The sequence below is a fragment of the Xenopus tropicalis genome, chromosome 5 (genome assembly GCF_000004195.4).
Source record: "Xenopus tropicalis strain Nigerian chromosome 5, UCB_Xtro_10.0, whole genome shotgun sequence".
Taxonomy (NCBI): domain Eukaryota; kingdom Metazoa; phylum Chordata; class Amphibia; order Anura; family Pipidae; genus Xenopus; species Xenopus tropicalis.
The window spans coordinates 72,036,809-72,056,736 of NC_030681.2; the positions used below are offsets into that span (position 1 = coordinate 72,036,809).

The following is a 19,928-nucleotide window of genomic DNA, read 5'->3' on the forward strand; positions in this document are numbered from 1 at the left end:
TAGTGCTCATGGCAGTTATACTAGAGTTACATTTTATAGGTTGCATGAGTATGTCTTGTAGGAGCATGCAAATAGTACTTATATAGCATAACTATCTATGCGATCTATGGCACATTATCAGTTATTGGTTTTAAACTTTTTGTCAAACACTGGTATTCTGTCAAACACCGGTATTTCAGAGGAAATCGCGGCGCCGCGTATGCCATTCCACCGGTGATTTACATTTTCGCCTGTGGGGTGGCATTTCTGGGAGATTTGTCGCCGGGGACTAATCTTCATGTGTGCCAGAGGCCTAAAAAATTGCAGGGTAAAGACAGCAATGGAGTGTTGATACAGTTCTTTTCAAGTGGCTCTGCATAGATTGCTGGTCTGGGGACTTAATTATTGAATCAACCTGAGCGTGATGTAGCCTTTCATAAACAACCATTGTCTCATTGGCAGGCCAGCCTCAGCTCTTATAGACATCCTACTGTGTTATAATGCAAGAAGCCAGAGGTGGGTGTGAGCTAGAAGTTCAGGGTCATGGCCAGCCAAAGTGAATCATAAATGGCACTCTTCATAATAGGGATAACTTCCAGACTAAAGGTAACTTTCAAATGGCATTTGCAAATGTTATTCTGGGCACAAGTCTGGTGCACCTGTTGATGCAGTCTGAATCCTGGAGCTACTGGCATGTCCAGGGTGGTGGTAGCCAGGGCTGGAACTAGGGGTAGTCCGCACTCCCTTGTCATTGCCCTCCCTTGCTTGGCAATAACCCCCCCAGTGTACTCTACGGAAACCTGAAATATCTTCTCCAAAGGTTGGGCAAAAGTACAGATATTTATTTAAATGAAGTTCTCACTGGTACAGCTTCTAAGCTTTAAATTGTCAGGTCAAGATCCATATTTTAGAACTGTGCAGTGCTCTGTTTTATGAATGGTAGTTTGATATTTCCAACTGTTGTCCTACCACAAATAAAAAAAAAAAAACAAAGAACAAAAAAAAGTGTGGTAGAACAGAAATAAATTAGCACTTATGTGTTGACAGTTCTGTGGAATAGGGTAGTTGTGTCCAGCGTTATTGGCACATGGGTATTAGATGTGCTGACAGAAGTTCTGTATGCCTGCCATCTCTTTACACCAATTACCATGGGGGGGGGGGTATATAAAAAAAATTGTAATCCTGCTCCCTCCATCACTAGCAGTCACTGGCAAACTCCAGGTCTGGCTGTATATCTAAGCCGTGCAATGCCACGGTTCATAGTTTAATTTCTGTTTTCTGTCTTCTTCTGCAGAAAGCAAAGCAGAACACTTCAGACTGGCATACTTTAGTACAACTCTGCATTCCTAAATACTGTGGGATTGGCACTTTGCAGTAGTCCGTTAATCATATTTGTTTGGTATTTAATCTGCAAGATAAGGACTGTACCCAAGAAAACCATAAATTCCCTTCTTTTGGACCAATTTAAGGGCAGTAGAAATGCATTTGTGACATCCTATAAGCATATATTTCAAGTTAATTTATATCTTGCTTTGTAAACGCTCCAGAGAATCTGAGTGGGCTGATGGTTTATATAGTAGGGAGCAGTCTGCTGGTGTTTATAGTTAAGTGGAATAAGTGCTTTGCAGGTGAAAGGAAAAGTTACATTCTACATTCAGAATTTGTTTAAAATACTTTTAAGAATTATGAACAACAAAGTCACAGTGTTTAGAAACCCAAGTGCAGAGGTGGCCCTAATAAGTGTTTTCTCTCTGTGAGGTATGAAGCCTGATTTTCTTGGATGCAAAACTTCACATATTGGAAGCAGACCTATGCTTTCTGAACCCAGTCCAGCATCAAAGTCAGATAATAACAATATGGAATGAGTCAGATTCACGGACTCTCAGTTAAAAGGCACATATTTTTTTTCAGGCCATATGCCTTCTTCTTTTTGTAAATCCATCCAATTTAAAATGCCTCATATTTAAAAAATGGAATGATTCCAAATCTAGGAAACTTGAAATGAAGCCCTGAATGAATTATGATTTGTTTAGGATCAGAGTGGAAAGTTATACTGCCTCACTATTACAAGTTGAAAGTGGGGAATATATTAAGTGCTTTTTATTAAACAAAATTGGCAGAGGTTTTTACTACTTTTCCATTATTCACACCATATAGAATATCTCCCCAATAGAGTTAATGATGAAACGCAGCCTAGAAATATGTGGAACTAGCTTAAATTTTGCACAATACATCCTAAATAGAACACTTAAATACTACACATATGACTGTTTATCTGTTTACTCTGCAAGAACATTAAAGGGGCAGTTTACCTTTTAATATGATGTAGGTGATATTCTTCGAGGTTAATGAAATATTTATCTTTTATTTCTGCCTTTTAAAAACCAGCAATTTAAAACTTAAATTGTGGTTGCCATGGTCTCCCCGTGTACCAGAGCCCTAACTTTTGTTCTATAAATGGAAAAAAATATCTGAATACTAATAAACAAAAATGATTAAGGACATGCATTTCTAGAGCATAGTATACCAATGGATCACTTACTGCATTCATTGTAATGAACATTATTTGGCTTGAGATGTATTTATTTTAATGTGCCTTATGATCTGTAAAAGTAAGGCTTATGGCACATATAGGGGCCTATTTATTAAAGTACAACAGGTATGAAATACAAGAACATTTTGGATTCATTCAAGCTTCAGTATCGTGACTTTCCTTGGGCCAGGTTGGAGCTGCAGAGTGCCATTGAGTCCTGTGGGAGACTTTCCTTGGGCCAGGTTGGAGCTGCAGAGTGCCATTGAGCCCTATGGGAGACTTTCCTTGGGCCGGGTTGGAGCTGCAGAGTGCCATTGAGCCCTATGGGAGACTTTCCTTGGGCCAGGTTGGAGCTGCAGAGTGCCATTGAGCCCTATGGGAGACTTTCCTTGGGCCAGGTTGGAGCTGCAGAGTGCCATTGATTCCTATGGGAGGCTTTCCTTGGGCCAGGTTGGAGCTGCAGAGTGCCATTGAGTCCTATGGGAGACTTTCCTTGGGCCAGGTTGGAGCTGCAGAGTGCCATTGAGCCCTATGGGAGACTTTCCTTGGGCCAGGTTGGAGCTGCAGAGTGCCATTGAGCCCTATGGGAGACTTTCCTTGGGCCAGGTTGGAGGTGCAGAGTGCCATTGAGTCCTGTGGGAGTCTTCCAAAATCATGCACAGAAGGATCAAAGTCAGAAAGGTTTTCCTGCCATTTACGATCGTATGAATACAAAAATTTTGTGACTTTTGGATCGCCAATATGATATTATCGTGACTAATACGATTTTTTCGGAAGCATTTTTGTGATATTTGCGATCATCAGAAATTATTGTATCTAATCCAAATTTTACCCAATTCGGGATTCAAACTCGTACTTTGATGAATCAGCCCCATAATGTTTCTCCACTGGTCCAATACACTTTCAGATTTTCTCCAATCCTTCTATGATTGGCATAAATGGATGTCACCAGTCAATGCTCATGAAAAGCAATTTTCAGCCCATTAGGTGGTTTTTATGTCAGTGCCAAGAGGCATAGGACTTTAGAGGAGAAACGATGTGCATAATTAGCATAAAGTAGTCTTATTTGTTGTTTTATGAAACAAACAAATACTACAGAAGGATAAAAAGCTAAATATTTGTAAATATTGGTAAAGCTATAATATTTGTTAAAAAAAAAATAGTTGAAAAAAAAAAAATGTGTTGAAAAATAGCCGTGCCTCAGTGGCACGTCTTTATTCTATTCTTTCTTATATTTAATTGGCTTCAACTCAAGAACTGATTGGTGTGTAACTAATTTAAAACATGTTTATTAGAGTCAATAGAAAGCAGGCATTCAATAACTACAATAACTCCAGTTTAGCATGGATTGGGTCTATACTCCTGCCCCCCCCCCCCACCTTTAAAATTTGGAACCTATGAGGCGGATCTCATTTTACAATGTGAATTTTCCCTTTCTCTATTGGTACTTTAGCTCTTCCTGGGTTAACCCACTAAAGGTGTCTCTTGTACAGTAACTGCAACTCATGGTGAATGACCTCTCTGATTTGTGACGCTTCAACAGTTCTTCTGTTTACAGTTTCAAGCTCCCTGCCAAATAGCTGTCCTTGACAAAAATGCCAGCAAGTCACATTTGAAAGTCAGATTGCCGAATACATGCTCAAATGGTAATAATACTTGAATTTCTAACTAGCATTAGAATTAGAACAAACCACTCGTAACTGATTCTGCTCAGACTGTGTTTAGGTATTGAGAAATTAGATTTTCCCCAACACTTGCAAAAAAAATTGAAAAACCTTTTAAAAATCTTAAGGTGCTTTTCTCAGCTTATTAATTTTTGGAAATGAAAGCGATATGTTGCAGGTTTTACAAAGAATATGTCCGTATTCAACTACTATTCACCCGCTAAATTCACCCCCTGCCTGACCCCCTGCCATTATTTTCTTTTATTCGCCAGAGACACAACTTCCATCTACCCTTAAGACCATATAGGTTGAACAAACAAAAGTAAACAGTGCCCACCCTGTTGGGTCTATGCACTGCCCTCGCACCCTGGCATCACATCTAAGAGAGCACAGGTTAGCCTGTGCTGGCCAGCAACTATTGATTGCGTGGCAGGGAGGGGGGGGGGTGAATTAAGAATGATTGTCTTTTTAAAAGCCGTACTGATAGGTTCCTGATAAAATATGGAATTTGCCAATATGCCTCAAATGTGAAAACCATGTATATTTATAAATGTAAACAATGTAATATGCAGGTAAAATTTGTTTACACACTCAATAAACTATGCAGTATGTACTCTGTGCTAAATAAAAAGCACATGAACCATAAATACTACTCTAAAATAAGGTATATAGGAGATACAAAAACATATCCTCGTAAAAATTTGTTTTCCATGGAATGAAAACGTTAATGCAAATTCACTTGTACATACTTTCATTTCTTCATTTAAGGAGTCTAGGGTCTAATCATGTGGTATCAAACATGTTGCCAAAAGATAAGAAGAATTATGAAATGTCTCTGGACGGGCAGACTTGTTAAATCTTTCAAGGTTGTATAGCTCGTCAGGCAGGAACAAAAAAAAAAAATAGAGCAAATGTGTATATAAGCTCAGGGTTACTCTATCTGTTGCACTGACGCAATAAACCTTCAGGGAGGAACAGAGATATCTGAGAAATGTCTAAATGGACTATTTGTAGTTAAAGGAGGTCAGGATATAAATATGAAACAAATTTTCAACAAAAAAAGCTGGAAAAAAATTCAAGTGATGTAGTATCAGCATACTTGAAGTCAGTTTTATGATGGTTGTAATTAACCTTTAGATGCTCAAAACATTTTTATATTCGCAGTTGTTTTTCTAATTGAAAGTTATATACAACAAATGGAAGCATTATCATTGTAATAATGGTTATTTATTTATTGTGAACATCATCAGTAGTACATGTCCAAGGGCATAGTAGAAAAAAAGACATTTAGCCAAGGGCTTTGATGCCACCTAACAACATAATAAGCTGTCAGTGTAGGATTTGTAGCAAGTCAGTTACATGCATTGCTGAAGCATGGATAGGATGAAAACAATGGACTATGTATGATCTTATACATTTTTCTTAGATGGTTCAAATAGAGTCCAAAATTATATTACAGTTGTGGTTTTCATTGTGATAGTTAAACCGATTACTTATTTGATTACTTATTTGATATCTGAGGGTAAACTGGCCATTTATAGAGTGATATTGTCTGTTGACACTTCTGATTTAGTCTGTAGTTTATTGGCCCATCCATCAGGCTAAAGTGAGAGCCTGCCCATCTGATATACACAATACTCAGACAGCTATCACTTGGGGTGGATAGAAAATCTCCTAGGGAATGGAATTCAATAAGGGCTGTAGATGTGACCTTCTCTTAATAGGTCTCCACAGGCCCGAAAAGGGATTCGATCATTGGCCAAGGGGCCAGACATACAGATCAGTCCCAGAGCCGCTGATACTAATTTACAATTATTGTATATTGCTGGCTTAAGCTTGCCATACATGGAAAGATATAGCTGGTTTACAACTAGTGTAAAACAACCAAAGCTGGCCATGTATTAGTAATGTTGTCAGAAACAATCACAGCTGCATGTGTTGGCCTGACAAACTCTTATTTTGAACAATTACATCAGATTTGATTGCATACATAAAAATTTGTTCAGGAGGTAAGCAGAGTGCATCAGTTCTTGCTGTCTGGCTGTGGCATAGCTGACCAGAACAGTGCAACTTGGCTTTGCATATGTGGTGAGAAACTCCTAAAACCTGGGGATGGTCCCCTCGGGGTAATAATGGTAAGATTTGGAGTCAATGTTATTTTTCTGGCCTACATATGGAGCAGACATTTCTCTCAGATGGTCACTGTGACCAATGTCATTTCTTTAAAATCAGTCATTATACCCAGACAAAATGAGGGTCATTTCCAAAGATGGCACACATCCTTACTTAATAGGCTTGCCTATATTAAGCTGAATCATAATTCAAGCTACATAACATGTCACTAATGCTGCACTGACATTATGGGCTACTTGCACTGTATGCACAGGTAGGGGGACACTGGGAAACATGCAATTTCCTACTGTTTATCAGATTTCCCAGTTCCAAACACACCAAGGTTTCTAAAAAGGGCTGTAAAACTCCCCTTCAACATTTCACCTAACGCTACTTGAAATACTTATTTTTCACTATGTTGAAGAGGTCATTTCCTCTGTACGTGTGGCTCTTCCCTTTGTTTTAGGTTCACTGACCTAGCAAAGCATCCCATGTCATGCAAATATTACTTAAACTGAATATGAGCCAGGAAAAGAGTTTGTAAACATGGATGCACGCAAGCACGGATTGTGACTTCATGTGAAACATCTGTCGCATGAGTTAATGGGCAGCACTAAATATTCTCAAGAGTTTTTCCACAAATTCTCATACGCTTTGTTCAACACAGAAAAAGCAAATATTACTGCCTATTTAACTTCACCTTCACCTATTAAAGCTTAGGGAAAGCTACAAAAAGGGAAGCTGCTCTTGCGCATCATCTTTGCCAGTACTATCCATATCATGGATATGATTCTCATTGAATAGTTGGAATTATAATAATAATGAGTGGAAATGCTAGAAGGGTCCTCTGGGAGCAATACCACTCTTGTAGATGGAAAGTTACAGCTGGGAAAAATGCAATTAGCCGTGATGCAGCTTTGGATGCTTAGGAAGTGTATGTAATTTTTTGGGCTTAGAATGTACATGATGATTGTCCAAAATTCAGCTTTCTGATTGGTGAAAAGCACTACATGAAGAAAAAACTTTGCATATCCCCTCCCTTTCCCCCAAGCAGCTGATCAGCAGAATAATGGGAAAGTAGCAACATAGCAGCTCCCAGTAGATATCAGAATAGCACTTAAAGGAACAGTAACACCAAAAAATGAAAGAGCTTTAAAGTAATAAAAATATAATGCATTGTTGCCCTGCACTGGTAAAACTGGTGTGTTTGCTACAGTAACACTACTATAATTTATATAATAAGCTGCTGTGTAGCCATGGGGGCAGCCATTCAAGCTGGAAAAAAGGAGAAACGGCACAGGTTACATAGCAGATAACAGATAAGCTCTGTAGAATACAATAGTGTTTTATCTGTTATCTGCTATGTGCCTGTGCCTTTTCTCCTTTGAATGGCTGCCCCCAAACTACACAGCAGCTTATTTATATAAATTATAGTAGATTTTCTGAAGTAAACACACAACTTTTACCAGTTCAGGGCAGCAGCACATTATATTTTAGTTACTTTTATACACTTTCATTTTTTGGTGTTACTGTTCCTTTAATAGTAAGAAATCCAAGTCTGGCTTGGGACTCCTCAAATAAACAATAGGATCTGAAAGCAGTTGTTCAGACTCAGGCACAATGCACTGAGATAGCTGCCTACACACCAATATTACAACCAAAAAAATACATTTGTTGGTTCTACTTCTGAAGGCCCCCCGAAATGTTGTTCTGTGTGGCATATCTGGCTCAGCAAACAAAGGATTACACCAGCAAGAGGTGGTGAGTACTGTTACTTCTTTTTCTAATCAAGTACATAGTGCTGACATGGCAATACGTCTAAAAGTCTGCACCACTAAAATTTTAAGCATTGTGCTTCCCAAAAAGATTCCTGGTTATCCGACTAGGAACATTTGGGCTATAAAATGGATGGCATAGTTTGTTTGGATGCAGAGAAAAGCAAATATGAGCAGTTATTCTAAATCTGTGATTGTGGATCTATTAAATGTCTTGTTTGAGCCAATCTATACCATGAGTTAGCAACATGTGGCTCTCCAGAAATTGAACTACAACTCCCCACATCCTGGTAGTATAGGACTGTATAGGGCTCATTTAGAGTTGCAGTTGCAAATGCTGTTGTGTTGCAACTAGGGATACTCAATCCTTTTTTTTTTTTTTATGAACGAATTCCTGACCAAATCAACCCTTCTGTTTGGCACTTGGCTTTAGACAAATTTTAATCTTGCTTGAAAAAGGCCTGGAATCATGAACCAAATCCAGGATTTAGTGCATCCATAGCTAAAATAAACACAGTTGTTGAGCAAATTGACATTATTTATTAAAGGTACTTGTTTCGAAACCTACTCCTTGTACTTCTTCATTGTTGTGCTTAGTGTCTTGCACTAATAAAAATATGGGTCAGATTTGCTATTACTTGTCTGACCTTATCTGCTTATATTTGGACCTAAAAGAGAATGTACAATACCTATAGTACAAGTGATAGCAGCTGAGCATGTGTGTAAACAGGCATGTGCCAATAAATCGAAATGCGTCCCAGATATAACAATGGACCTGACCCCTAGGGGCACATTTACTAACCCACGAATCCGAATCCAAATTGGAAAAATTCCAATTGGAAAACGAACATTTTGCGACTTTTTCGTATTTTTTCGGCGCCTTTACGACTTTTCGGAAATTGACGCGACTTTTTCGTTACCAATACGATTTGCGCGAAAAACCGCGAGTTGCGCCTTTTTTGTAGCGTTAAAACTTAAAAGGCGCGACGTTTCACGCAAGTTTTAATGCTACGAAAAAATTGCGACTTTTCGCGCAAGTTTTAACGCTATGAAAAAATCGCCAGATTTTGCGCAACTTTCGGAATGGCTACGAAAAACTCACGTTTTTTCACGCAAATCGTATTGGTAACGAAAAAGACGCGACAATTTTCCGAAAAAATCGCAAAATACAGATCATTACGAAAAAAACGCAATCGGACGCATTCGGCCCGTTCGTGGGTTAGTAAATGTGCCCCCTAATCTGCGCAAATAAATCAACACACTGTCATTTGCACTTTCAAGAAAACTTTCATCTTCCATTCACCCAGCAGTATCACTTATCCGTTCAAATTATGCTTCTCATCTTTCTTTCTTACTTTGACAGGACCCCTGCTTAAATCTATGTACCATTGCACTACTATTATTGACTTGAACTGTCTACATAGTCCTTCACCAGTTACAGTACAAAAGTGAAGCCCTAAGTACGAAAAGTACGAAAGTTGTGGCCCTAAGACACATGCACATAGCAAACTTTATTGTACAATTTTCCCATAAAAAAGGCATCAGTAAAATGACACTTTCTATTGACAACAATGGGAGGAATGACTGAAAAACACACTTATCTGCCTTTCCATAGAATAAACATGGGTATTTGATATGTTTTCCCTCTTAGTAGTAATAGAAAGTGACCAAAATCAATTCCTGCCATTTTTTGTCTACTTTTGTTTCACAAAAAAAGTAGCAGCAATACAGTTCTCTGTGTACTTATACAACATACGGCAGTGTACTGTACCTCCAGTGAAGAATAGATGTGGCCTAAATGCCCATGTCACCTGTCACTGCTCCTAATACTATTAAATTAAAAACACTTCAGAGGCAAATGTTACCCTACAGAGATTTTTTTGGCAACAGTTAATATTTTTATTGTGTTTTCAAAGTTACTTCATTTTTTAACAGTAGAGAAGGGTGTGACATACATATTGTCAAAAATATTCAAGCATTAAATATAATGTACGTTGATGCTTATTTTTGTAGGCCTACAAAGAGGCAAGAACCAATATTATTATAATGGATGCCCTAAATGCAAGATTTTAGCCAAACCAAATCATAACCCCGGGAGTCATGTGATTTTGAGAAGGAGATACATTTTTGTTTAGATGACACATTTTTGGGACTTTTTTTTTTATCAAATTATATATATAAATTAGGGTTTGGATTTGTTTCTGTACTCAGCTAAAACGTTTGTGTAGGGTTAGGAATACCTGTGTACCTTAATTAATGCCAAAAGAAGAGATCGCACTATTAGAAAATAGCTGACTATCTCTACATTTGATTTATTGTACTTTGTAAATGCTGCCAAAATTATTTCAAAAAAGAATTACTAATATCAGCAGCTTATGTAAAAATCACAATGATAAATTTTTTCATAAAACAGACTAGTATTATAGTTGACTTTACTATAATATAGATCAGCTAAACAGAAGGTTTAAAACAATGATATTTAAACACCAAAATAAATGACATAAATAGTGCTCAGAATAACATACCTTTCACCCTCTATTAACTTCAGCTTCAGCTCTTTTAGCTACTTACTAGTCTACAAGTCTAGGGTGAAGCTCCATCCCCATATGGTTGCTGAGCACTCCTTCTCTCTCTGACTGTGAAGATGGCTGAAGAGGTGTCTAAGGTGCATGCCTGATTTCCATTGGGGCAGAGGCAACAAGCATAAACAGTAGACACCTCTTTAACCACCTTCACAGTCAGAGAGAGAAGGAGGGCTCAGTAAAGAAAAGGGGGTAGCGTTTCGAACTAGATTAGGAAGTAACTGAGAGAGCTAAAGTTGAGCTGCTTCTGATACATGATGTACATAATTTGCAACACTAATTACATTCATTAACCAGATTTTAGAGTAAAGGTAGCCATACATGGGACGATTTCAGCTGGCGATTTGGCAGATTATCTACCTATGAAACTGCCCATATGTTGATCGGGTAAGTTTGTTTTTTTCCGTCGGCTCATTGATGCGATCCCCAATCCAACGTCGCCTATGCCCGCCATTTAATTCAATAGTTTGGCCCAAAATTAGCCTGATATCGCCCACCCGTAGGTGGGCATATTGGGAGAAGATCTGCTTGCTTGGTGACCTCGCCAAACAAGTGAATCTTACAGTGTATGGACATTTTCCAGAAGTTATTCTGCATATCTAAAGCAAAATAAAATATAATTTTATTTGAATAGCCATAAAAATGTAGTCTCTTATGTGCGAAGTGCTGGTAAAGTCAGATTCTTATATTTTTTAAGATATTTTTTTAAAAAGTTTTTATTTTTTTACAAGGGTATTTGCAAAGTATTTTGATTGGTTACTATGGATTAATGGAATGTCAAAAACTTTGGATATGTTGTTTTGGAACTGAAAGTACGGATATGGGATCCTGTTATACAGAAAGCTCCGAGGTTAACTCCTATACAGTACATTTGAAGCAAATAATTCTAATTATTAAAAACAGTAGCTTGTACTTCATGCTGACTAAGCTGCAAGAATCCATATTTGTGGCAAAACAATCCCACGTTTAAATAAATGTGTACAGAAAAACTACTTATCTGGAACACTCCAGGTCCCCAGCATTCTGGATAATAGATCCCATATCTATATTAGCAAAGCTCATAAACAAAAAAATGTGAATATTACAGTGTGCAATGCTTTATAAAAACAACTCATATTGTTATTTAATCTCTCTAAAAAAAAATCAAACATTATAACACTTGCTTTATGTTTGTTTTGTTTTTAATTTAGAGACTTGGTTTCATTCTTCTAGGACATTAAAAAAAATGGCATTTTGTTTATTAGGCGCCAGGCACTTTAGGAAAAATGCATAAATCTCCACTCATCTGGGAGGTCTTGGACACAGAATTTCCGGGATGGAAGATTTGCTCTGCAAACATACAGGAAGCTACTGCTGGAATCACTATTCTTTATCTTTATTGCACATGGCTTTTATTACCTTTGGTATATAGAACTTTTGCATAAAATATGAGAACTCATATGTGTTTATTTTTCTCATCACATCCTTGAACGAAGACATCAGTCTAGTGATACATCTATCTATATCTATAGCCCATATATGTTTTAGGGCCAGTTTTCTCCTGCACAGAGAACAGTTACTGTGCTATTCCTTAAAGGAATACTGTCATGGGAAAACATGTGTTTTTCAAAACGCATTAGATATTAGAGCTTCTCCAGCAGAATCCTATATTGAAATCTGTTTTTTGAAAAAGCTAACAGATTTTTTAATATTTAATTTAGAAATTTCATATGGGCTAGCCATGTTTTTCATATCCCAGGGTGACACAGCCATGTGACCTGTGCCTGATAAACTTCAGTCACACTTAACTGCTGAGCTGCAAGTGATATCACCCCCTCCCTTTCCTCCCCAGCAGCCGATCAGCAGAAAAATGGGAAGGTAGCAAGATAGCGGCTCCCAGTATATATCAGAATAGCACTCAATAGTAAGAAATCCAAGTCTGGCTTGGGACTCCTCCAGTTACATGGGAGTAGGAGAAACAATAGGTAACCTGAAAGCAGTTCTAATGTGTAGCGCTGGCGCCTTCTGAAAGCTCAGACTCAATGCACTGAGATGGCTGCCTACACACCAATATTACAGCTAAAAAAATACATTTCTTGGTTCAAAAATAAAATTTTAAATGGTAGAGTGAATTATTTGCTATGTAAACAGTGTGATTTAAAAATAAAAAGTATACCATACAAATCATGACAGAATCCCTTTAAGCATTCATGTGTCTGATCATGGATGCCCTTATACATATGCTGCAATGTTACACAACTTTTTAAAAATATCTAATATCAGAAATGCATAGCCAACAGAAACCCATAACCACCTGTTTGTGATTCAGATTTCAGCTGCCAATTACTTTCCCTAATATGCCATGTCAACAGCAACATATTTTTTGTTGCCTGCTGGCACACAGTAGGTGGTAAAGTAACTTGAACAACGTCTGGGCAGACAGAGGTATAGTAGATTGCATCCTAGAGCTAGCTATGCATAATTAGAAAGATTCCAACATAATGGTTCTTATTATTGTGACATTTTTCTAGTTCTAGGAATGCACAAACAACGGTGTTGTGACAACATAGTGCCTGTGACAAGTCACAACAAGTGTGAGCCCTTAAGCCATTTGTGGCAGATAATGCTAGCAATTATCAGTGAAACAATTCCAGGCAGTCGCTGTGTTGCCAATAGCCTGGAAAATCCATTTGTATTGCCACATCATGTAGTTTTCGCTTTATAACACGGCCTAGTTTAGGATTAAAAAGGTTTTGGCCTAGCTGATATAAGGTTGTGATAAATATCTTTGACTTTTACAAGCATATTATTTAAAAAAAAAATTGAATGGTACTAAGTTATTGTCTGCCTTTTTTTTAGTGGTGATCAAACCTGTTGCACTTGTACTGACCTCCCTGTGTGACATTTGGTGTCAAAGTCTAATAGCAAAAATGCACTATATATTTAATGTATTCATATTTGAAGATAATAGTGAGCTTGCCAATTTGCAGCAGATTCACTGGGGCACAACTGTTTAAAAAAAATATATGGTTTAGTAAATATTTACTAATATTTCTGCTCAAGGGTCCGTATTTCTAATAAGAGTGAGCATGGCCATTTCCATACAAATTTTCGCATTGGTTTATTCCGCCACCGCTTTACATAGAAAGCAAAGAACAGGCAGGATAGGACCATGTGGCTATATTTGTTTCTATATTTGAAACAAATAATGACAGACTGAAAATGTACGATGTTATAAAATGTAGGTATTAGTGGCTTTGTGCATTTCCTTTACTTAAATGAGACGGATGTACATGATTGCAGTTAATGGCTCTGTAAGAAATGCCACCCACATTTCAAGTGAGTTTTGCAGTGTCAAAAGTTAGCATTGAGTAAGGTGTTAGAAATAACTGTCAAGACATAGCATAAACAAAAAGCACAAGGATGGAAGTGTACTAAATTAAGGTGTTTTACGGCATGGAATCTACTATTTTTAGAAGACTGAATTCCATATAAAGGTCCAACGCTGCAGAACAAATTTTAATGGTCTATTTTCTTTTTGATGAATATCGCATCGTACAAAATTGAGACTAAGCTTGAGAGAATTCATGGCTAGGTGTGTTTTTGATGTGGCTGTCAGTGTGTGTGGCTAACCAACAGCTAACAAGTATTTAGAAAAGTAAAAAGATAAGTCAAGTATGACATGCCCAAGAAGCAATAACACCAGCACAATGAATGCATTCATAATTATTTAGCCAAGATAAAATTCAACAGTTGCCCAGATATTTGTTACAATTAAAGAATGAATTGATATTCAATATGCATTGCTCTTGGCAAACTGTGAAACCACATGTTATAGATCTGGTTTTAACCTTTGATAAATGAATCTTCCAGTTTTAATTTTGAATGTGTTTTTTACACCTTGACCTTCAGGGAGTTGTAGCTTTCTTTGCTCTCAAGAGGTCAGAACATTTATAGTAATCTTGTTGATTTATGTTCTTCAGAATGGGGCAATGAGGTATCAGTTCATGACAAATTATTTAAGCAACAGGAGAATGCTCTGGCTGTACCCACCATTGCTGACAGTTTTACAACATAAAACCTTTGAATCCCCAGTGGAATATTTTTTTTTATTCTTAATATTTAATGAAGACAAATGACAGAGCAGTAAGAGAAAGAACAGGAAATGCTTCTCTTGGGAGGCCAATGATTCTGTTTTTAGTTCCTGGCACAACACTTTAATGTATGAGTTTGTTATACTTTACTTTTCTATGTTTTGTCTCACCTTCTTCCAAACTGGATACATATCCTTCTTCCTTAGACAAGCACTTCAGGGTTTCTGTACAAAAACAATGGCTGTAAAATATCACTTTTAAGAAATTAAGAAGCTGGAAAAAAGAAACTGTTTAGGTCATACAGAGATAGCTGAGGCTGTTGCTTGAATCTGCGCCATTCTATAACGGAACTTGTGTCACATTTTGGTGCAAAGCCACTCTGCAGATCCCTTGATCTACTACCACTTTGAAAGTTTCCACTGTGGCCTGTTTCATTTTGACACCAATGATTTCCAGCGCAATTGTGCCTTATTCACAACAATGCAAAAATGCAATTGTAGGCATTTTAATATATCGAAAGTAATTGTGACAAGCACAACCAATAGCACCCTGACATTCTGGGAAAAAGGTTTACTTCTTTAGATTTCTATGATTATTGAAAAACAAGTGACACTGACATGCAGAGTGGCTTCTACTGCATTTTTCAGCACTTTTGCATAGCCTTTGATATGACAGCTTTGTGTCATTGACCTATAAAAGCACCATGACAAGTGAGTACTGTGCATTGATTTCTTTAGCAAGGCAAAGGGATAGTGTGGAGGACATTTGCCGTTAGCTAGAGCATTGGAAGGGAAACCAATTAATAATCATCACCATATCCTGTCTGTTGCAGGGTATTCAGCTTGTGTTTCCTGTTGCTCATCATATTTGAGTCACAATGTTTATGGAACCCAGACATTGTTTCCTTACTTCTTCCTTGAAAAAGAAAAGCACAACTAAGTTTAGCCATTTCAGCTTGTTTCTAGCAGTGACTATAACATAGGTTATGGAATAAAAGTAAGACAATCGCATGCTATATATCCCTGGCTATAATGTAGTTTGGATACTATGCTAGACAAACAATCTACCATTTTTCATGACTTAAGACACCGATTTTCTACATAGTTCCTATGATAATCTTTGACAGGAAATGCTTTAATACCATAGTGTGCATTAATCACCATCTCTGTTCCTCTGTTAAGAATACTGTGCTTAAACCTTGAGGCCTAGGTCTTGGCTAAACCAAAGACAGCTTTACTGCTGTTAGCAAATTATGTTAAAAAAAATAAACAGCATTGAGCTTAATAGGATCATTACTCTATGGAATAAATTATGCCTGGTCACAAATAACGTGATGTGGACATCACAATTTTCCCTGCTTAGAAGTAATATAGAGTCATATTTATATAATCTATATCATAACATTTACTGTGCTGTCATTTTATGCCCTCAGTCCTTGTCCCTTTTAGTTTAAGTTCTGGCTTTTCTTTCCTAAAAGCAAACATGGAAAAGAGCAAAGACCGCAAACAGATTAAGTCACCCCCGTAGCTCCACAAATCTGGCGAATGAAGTGAGTAAGCCAGATGGACAGGACACAGTCTAATGCTCCACTGCTTCCAATCCTATTTTCTAAAATAAAGAGTCAACAACTGTTCTTTTAACTCAGCCCAACACAAGTATGTGGGAAAAAGTTATGTATAATGCCATGCTCCAAAACCAACAGGAAAATGGCAAATGTTCTGAATATTAATGATTCTATTTACAAAACTCTCAGATGATGTGTTTTCAAAAATATAGACCTTATGATAGATATTGACTTGTAGAGAGTTAAACACATATTTTGTGACTCCTAATATAAATGACAAAATAATTTTAGCTGTGTTAATATAAAACAAGTTGATTTTAATTGTACATGTAGGGCAAGCACTAGTACAACATAATAAGAGCCAGAACACGTATATGCATATGAATTAAAGAGATTCTGATTCTTTCCTGAACTATTTTACATGCAAATATATACAGTAGATAAAATACATAGAAACGCCAAGCCCACTAAGTGACTAAAACAGGAAATTACTGCTGTCAAATTTAAGAGATTTCAGAAACAGTGAATGGCCCATATCAATGGATTTTTTAAATGAAAACACTAGGATATATGCTTGTCAGCATCTCTACTGATGTATGTAGGATTCTAAAATGCATTCCAACATTGTAAGTAGAATATTTGCTCAGCTGTATTGATATGTGTGAGCACGTACGTGATACATAGATTTATTTACAGAAAACATCAGCACCAACACTTGGTTATCTTTGTATCTTTCAGGAGATGCTCGAGTGAAAGGTCCAGCAGGGGTTCTCTCTGAACGCCGCGGTTCATACCCTTTTATTGATTTCCGTCTTCTCAACAGTAAGTACATCTTGCAGTTCTAAAGCTAGAATTCCCTGTATGATACCAATGCAAAAAATTTTTAAAAATTTAAAAATTATTCATTGATAAATGCCTTTAACTCAGATCACACACACATATATATATATATATATATAGGGGCACTGAATGTGTACATGCTGCTTAGCCATTATTATTTCTATATTGTCATCAAATGTATTACTTTAGTTATTACGAAAATTAATATAGGAAATATAGGAGAGAGGGAACAATTTAAAGAATGGGGCTCATTTATAAACACTGCACCTGGGCAGTAACCCATAGCAACAATCTGTGATTAGATTTTTCCATCCAGCTGCAGGTAGAACAATGAAAGCAAACTTCTTGTTGCCATGGGTTACTGCCTAGGTGCTAATTTACTCAATATTTATAAATGACCCCCATGTTTTTTTTGGCACCCCATGTTTCTACGACCTTGTTGCATTAAAACTTACTAGGGCTGAGAACTATACACTGCAGTTAAGGAAGCAAACTATACCATTCCCTGTACTTTGATATATAGACTACAGTGCTAAATGGTTTGGGCAGGTTGAAAGAGCTCATCATACTAATTGGTAATGCAATGAGTGGCCAATCATGAAAAAGGTGTGTGAAGGTTTTATAGCATAATTCTCTTGGATACCCTTGGTTTAACTACACCAGAGCCTTGATTGAATTGAAATGATTTATAGGGCCATTACAGACAAAAAATATCATGCTGCAGACAAGTGCTTTAGCTCCTCCTGTTCTATGCTTTATTAGATAAATATGCAGACTATATGGCTCAGCTCATCCTTATCTAGTACAATTCTATTGAAAGTTGTCATTGCATTGCGTGATTGCATCTTGCTTTTTACAAACAACAATTTGGAGATAAATGGAGAAGCTTTTGCCTCCATTATCAGCATCCACCCTTATTATCTATGGACATCTAAATGGGGAACCAAGTCAGTTTGTTGCATTCAGATGTGGATTCAATATTTTTTTGTGAGTTCATTGGATAACATGGTAGGCAATTCATGCAAGAATCCAGCAGATTTTTTTTCTTTATGTATCCTAAAAAAGTTATAAAACGGAAATCCTAATTTCTTTATAGTAGTTTTCAATTAAAATGCCTTGGTGGTCTTAGTAATTATTACTATGAAAGGTTGACCCAGTTTAAATAACATTAAAGGGTGTACGTCATGTTGTAACTCAAGATGGGGCACACGTGGGTCAGTACTGCAAGGGTAATGAAATAATGTGAACCTTAATTGCTTGGTTGGCTCAAAGGGATCTAAATGTGAATATTCCAGAGACCTGTTTGTAGAGCCTTAAGGGCTTCAATTTATAGGCCTAATCTAGTGGTGTAACTGCAGCAAGTAACAATCTAACCAGTGTCGGACTGGCCCACCAGGATACCAGGAAAACTCCCGGTGGGGCCAGGTGTAAGTGGGCCCTCCTGCTCCTGAACATTTGGTCTATTTCATGGTCATTCCCTATTTTGAATGGGAACAAAGAGGAGGAATAACTTAAAGAAGAATAGATGCTAGCATACAAAGACTAGGAGAATAGGGTGAGTGAGGAAAGAAGGAAAAATAGTTTGTAAAGCGCGCCTAGGGTCTAAGGTTTTTGGTGGGCCCCTGGGTTCCCAGTCCGACTCTGAACCTAACTGACAACCTCATAGTCATAACAGATTAGAGCTTCAATTAAATATATGTACAGCCATGCCTGCAGAATTTACAGGATATGGATGGATACAGGTGGTTGAAACTAAGAAATTGGTTGTGTTTGGGGTAGGGGATTGTTTGGTTTTAGAAAGGATGTGGTTTAAACTAAATTTGAAGGGATCACCACCTAAAAACATGTTTTTTTATATAATGAAAGAAAATGTAATTTTAAGAACCTTACTGCCACTGTACACCAAATTAAATTAGTATGATGTACTGTAGAAAGCGATATTCTGAGACAATTTGCAATTGGAATTAATTTTTTGATTAGTTGTGTTTATTATTTTACTATTTGTTCAGCAACTCTCCAGTTTGGATTTTTAGCTGCTATCTGGTTACTAGGGTCCAAATTACCTTAGCAGCCAGGGACTTGCTAAGGTAGAGTTGCAATAAGAGACTGAAACATGGATAGGAGAGGGTCTGATTAAAAAGATAATACTGTTGCTACAATTGCCCATTCTACAACATAACAGAAGTTAACTTAAATATGAACCACCCCTTTAATAAGCTGGCTTCTACTGCAGGAGTGAGAACTAGGAGTGCAGAGAATATAAATATCCAGGCAGATGCTGCTTTAAGCAACAAGTACAAACTGCAATTACACTTACAAATAAAAAAAAAGAATGTATACTTTTTCATGTAAAAACCCTTTTAAGTACAGGGTTTCATGGGCCTCTAATTTTAATACTGACATGAAAAATTGTTATTTTTCCCTCTAATAATAAAACAGTACCTTATATTTGATCCCAATTAAAATGTAATTAATCCTTATTGGAGGCAAAATAATCCTTTCAGGTTTAATTAATATTTAAATGATTTTTAAGGGATGGTTATCCAGATTACAGAAAAATCCCTTTTCCAGAAAACCCAAGGTTCCAAACATTCTGTATAACAGGTCTCATACCTGTTTAATCACCCCACACTCTCTGCTAGATGTAAAAGGTAGGGCTCATGGACTAATCCCAAAGCCCTAAAGCTGGCCATACACGTGGCGATCTGACGATGTTTCGTGCGACCATCGGTCAGATGTGCCACACACCATTCAGGGCTGAATCGGCAGGTAAGGAGGTAGAAACAATAGGATTAGCTTCCTGCGA

General features: G+C 37.2%; 1 protein-coding gene across 3 annotated transcripts in view; it reads left to right on the plus strand.

Annotated features, from left to right (window-relative positions):
* Positions 1–19,928, plus strand: part of pde7b (phosphodiesterase 7B) — a 145,845-nt gene that overhangs the window by 93,848 nt on the left and 32,069 nt on the right. For all 3 annotated transcript variants that reach the window (XM_031901412.1, NM_001097313.2, XM_012962534.2), the window contains one exon: positions 17,021–17,104. In XM_031901412.1, coding sequence (XP_031757272.1) covers positions 17,021–17,104 — 84 coding nt within the window. The remainder of the gene's footprint in view (positions 1–17,020; positions 17,105–19,928) is intronic.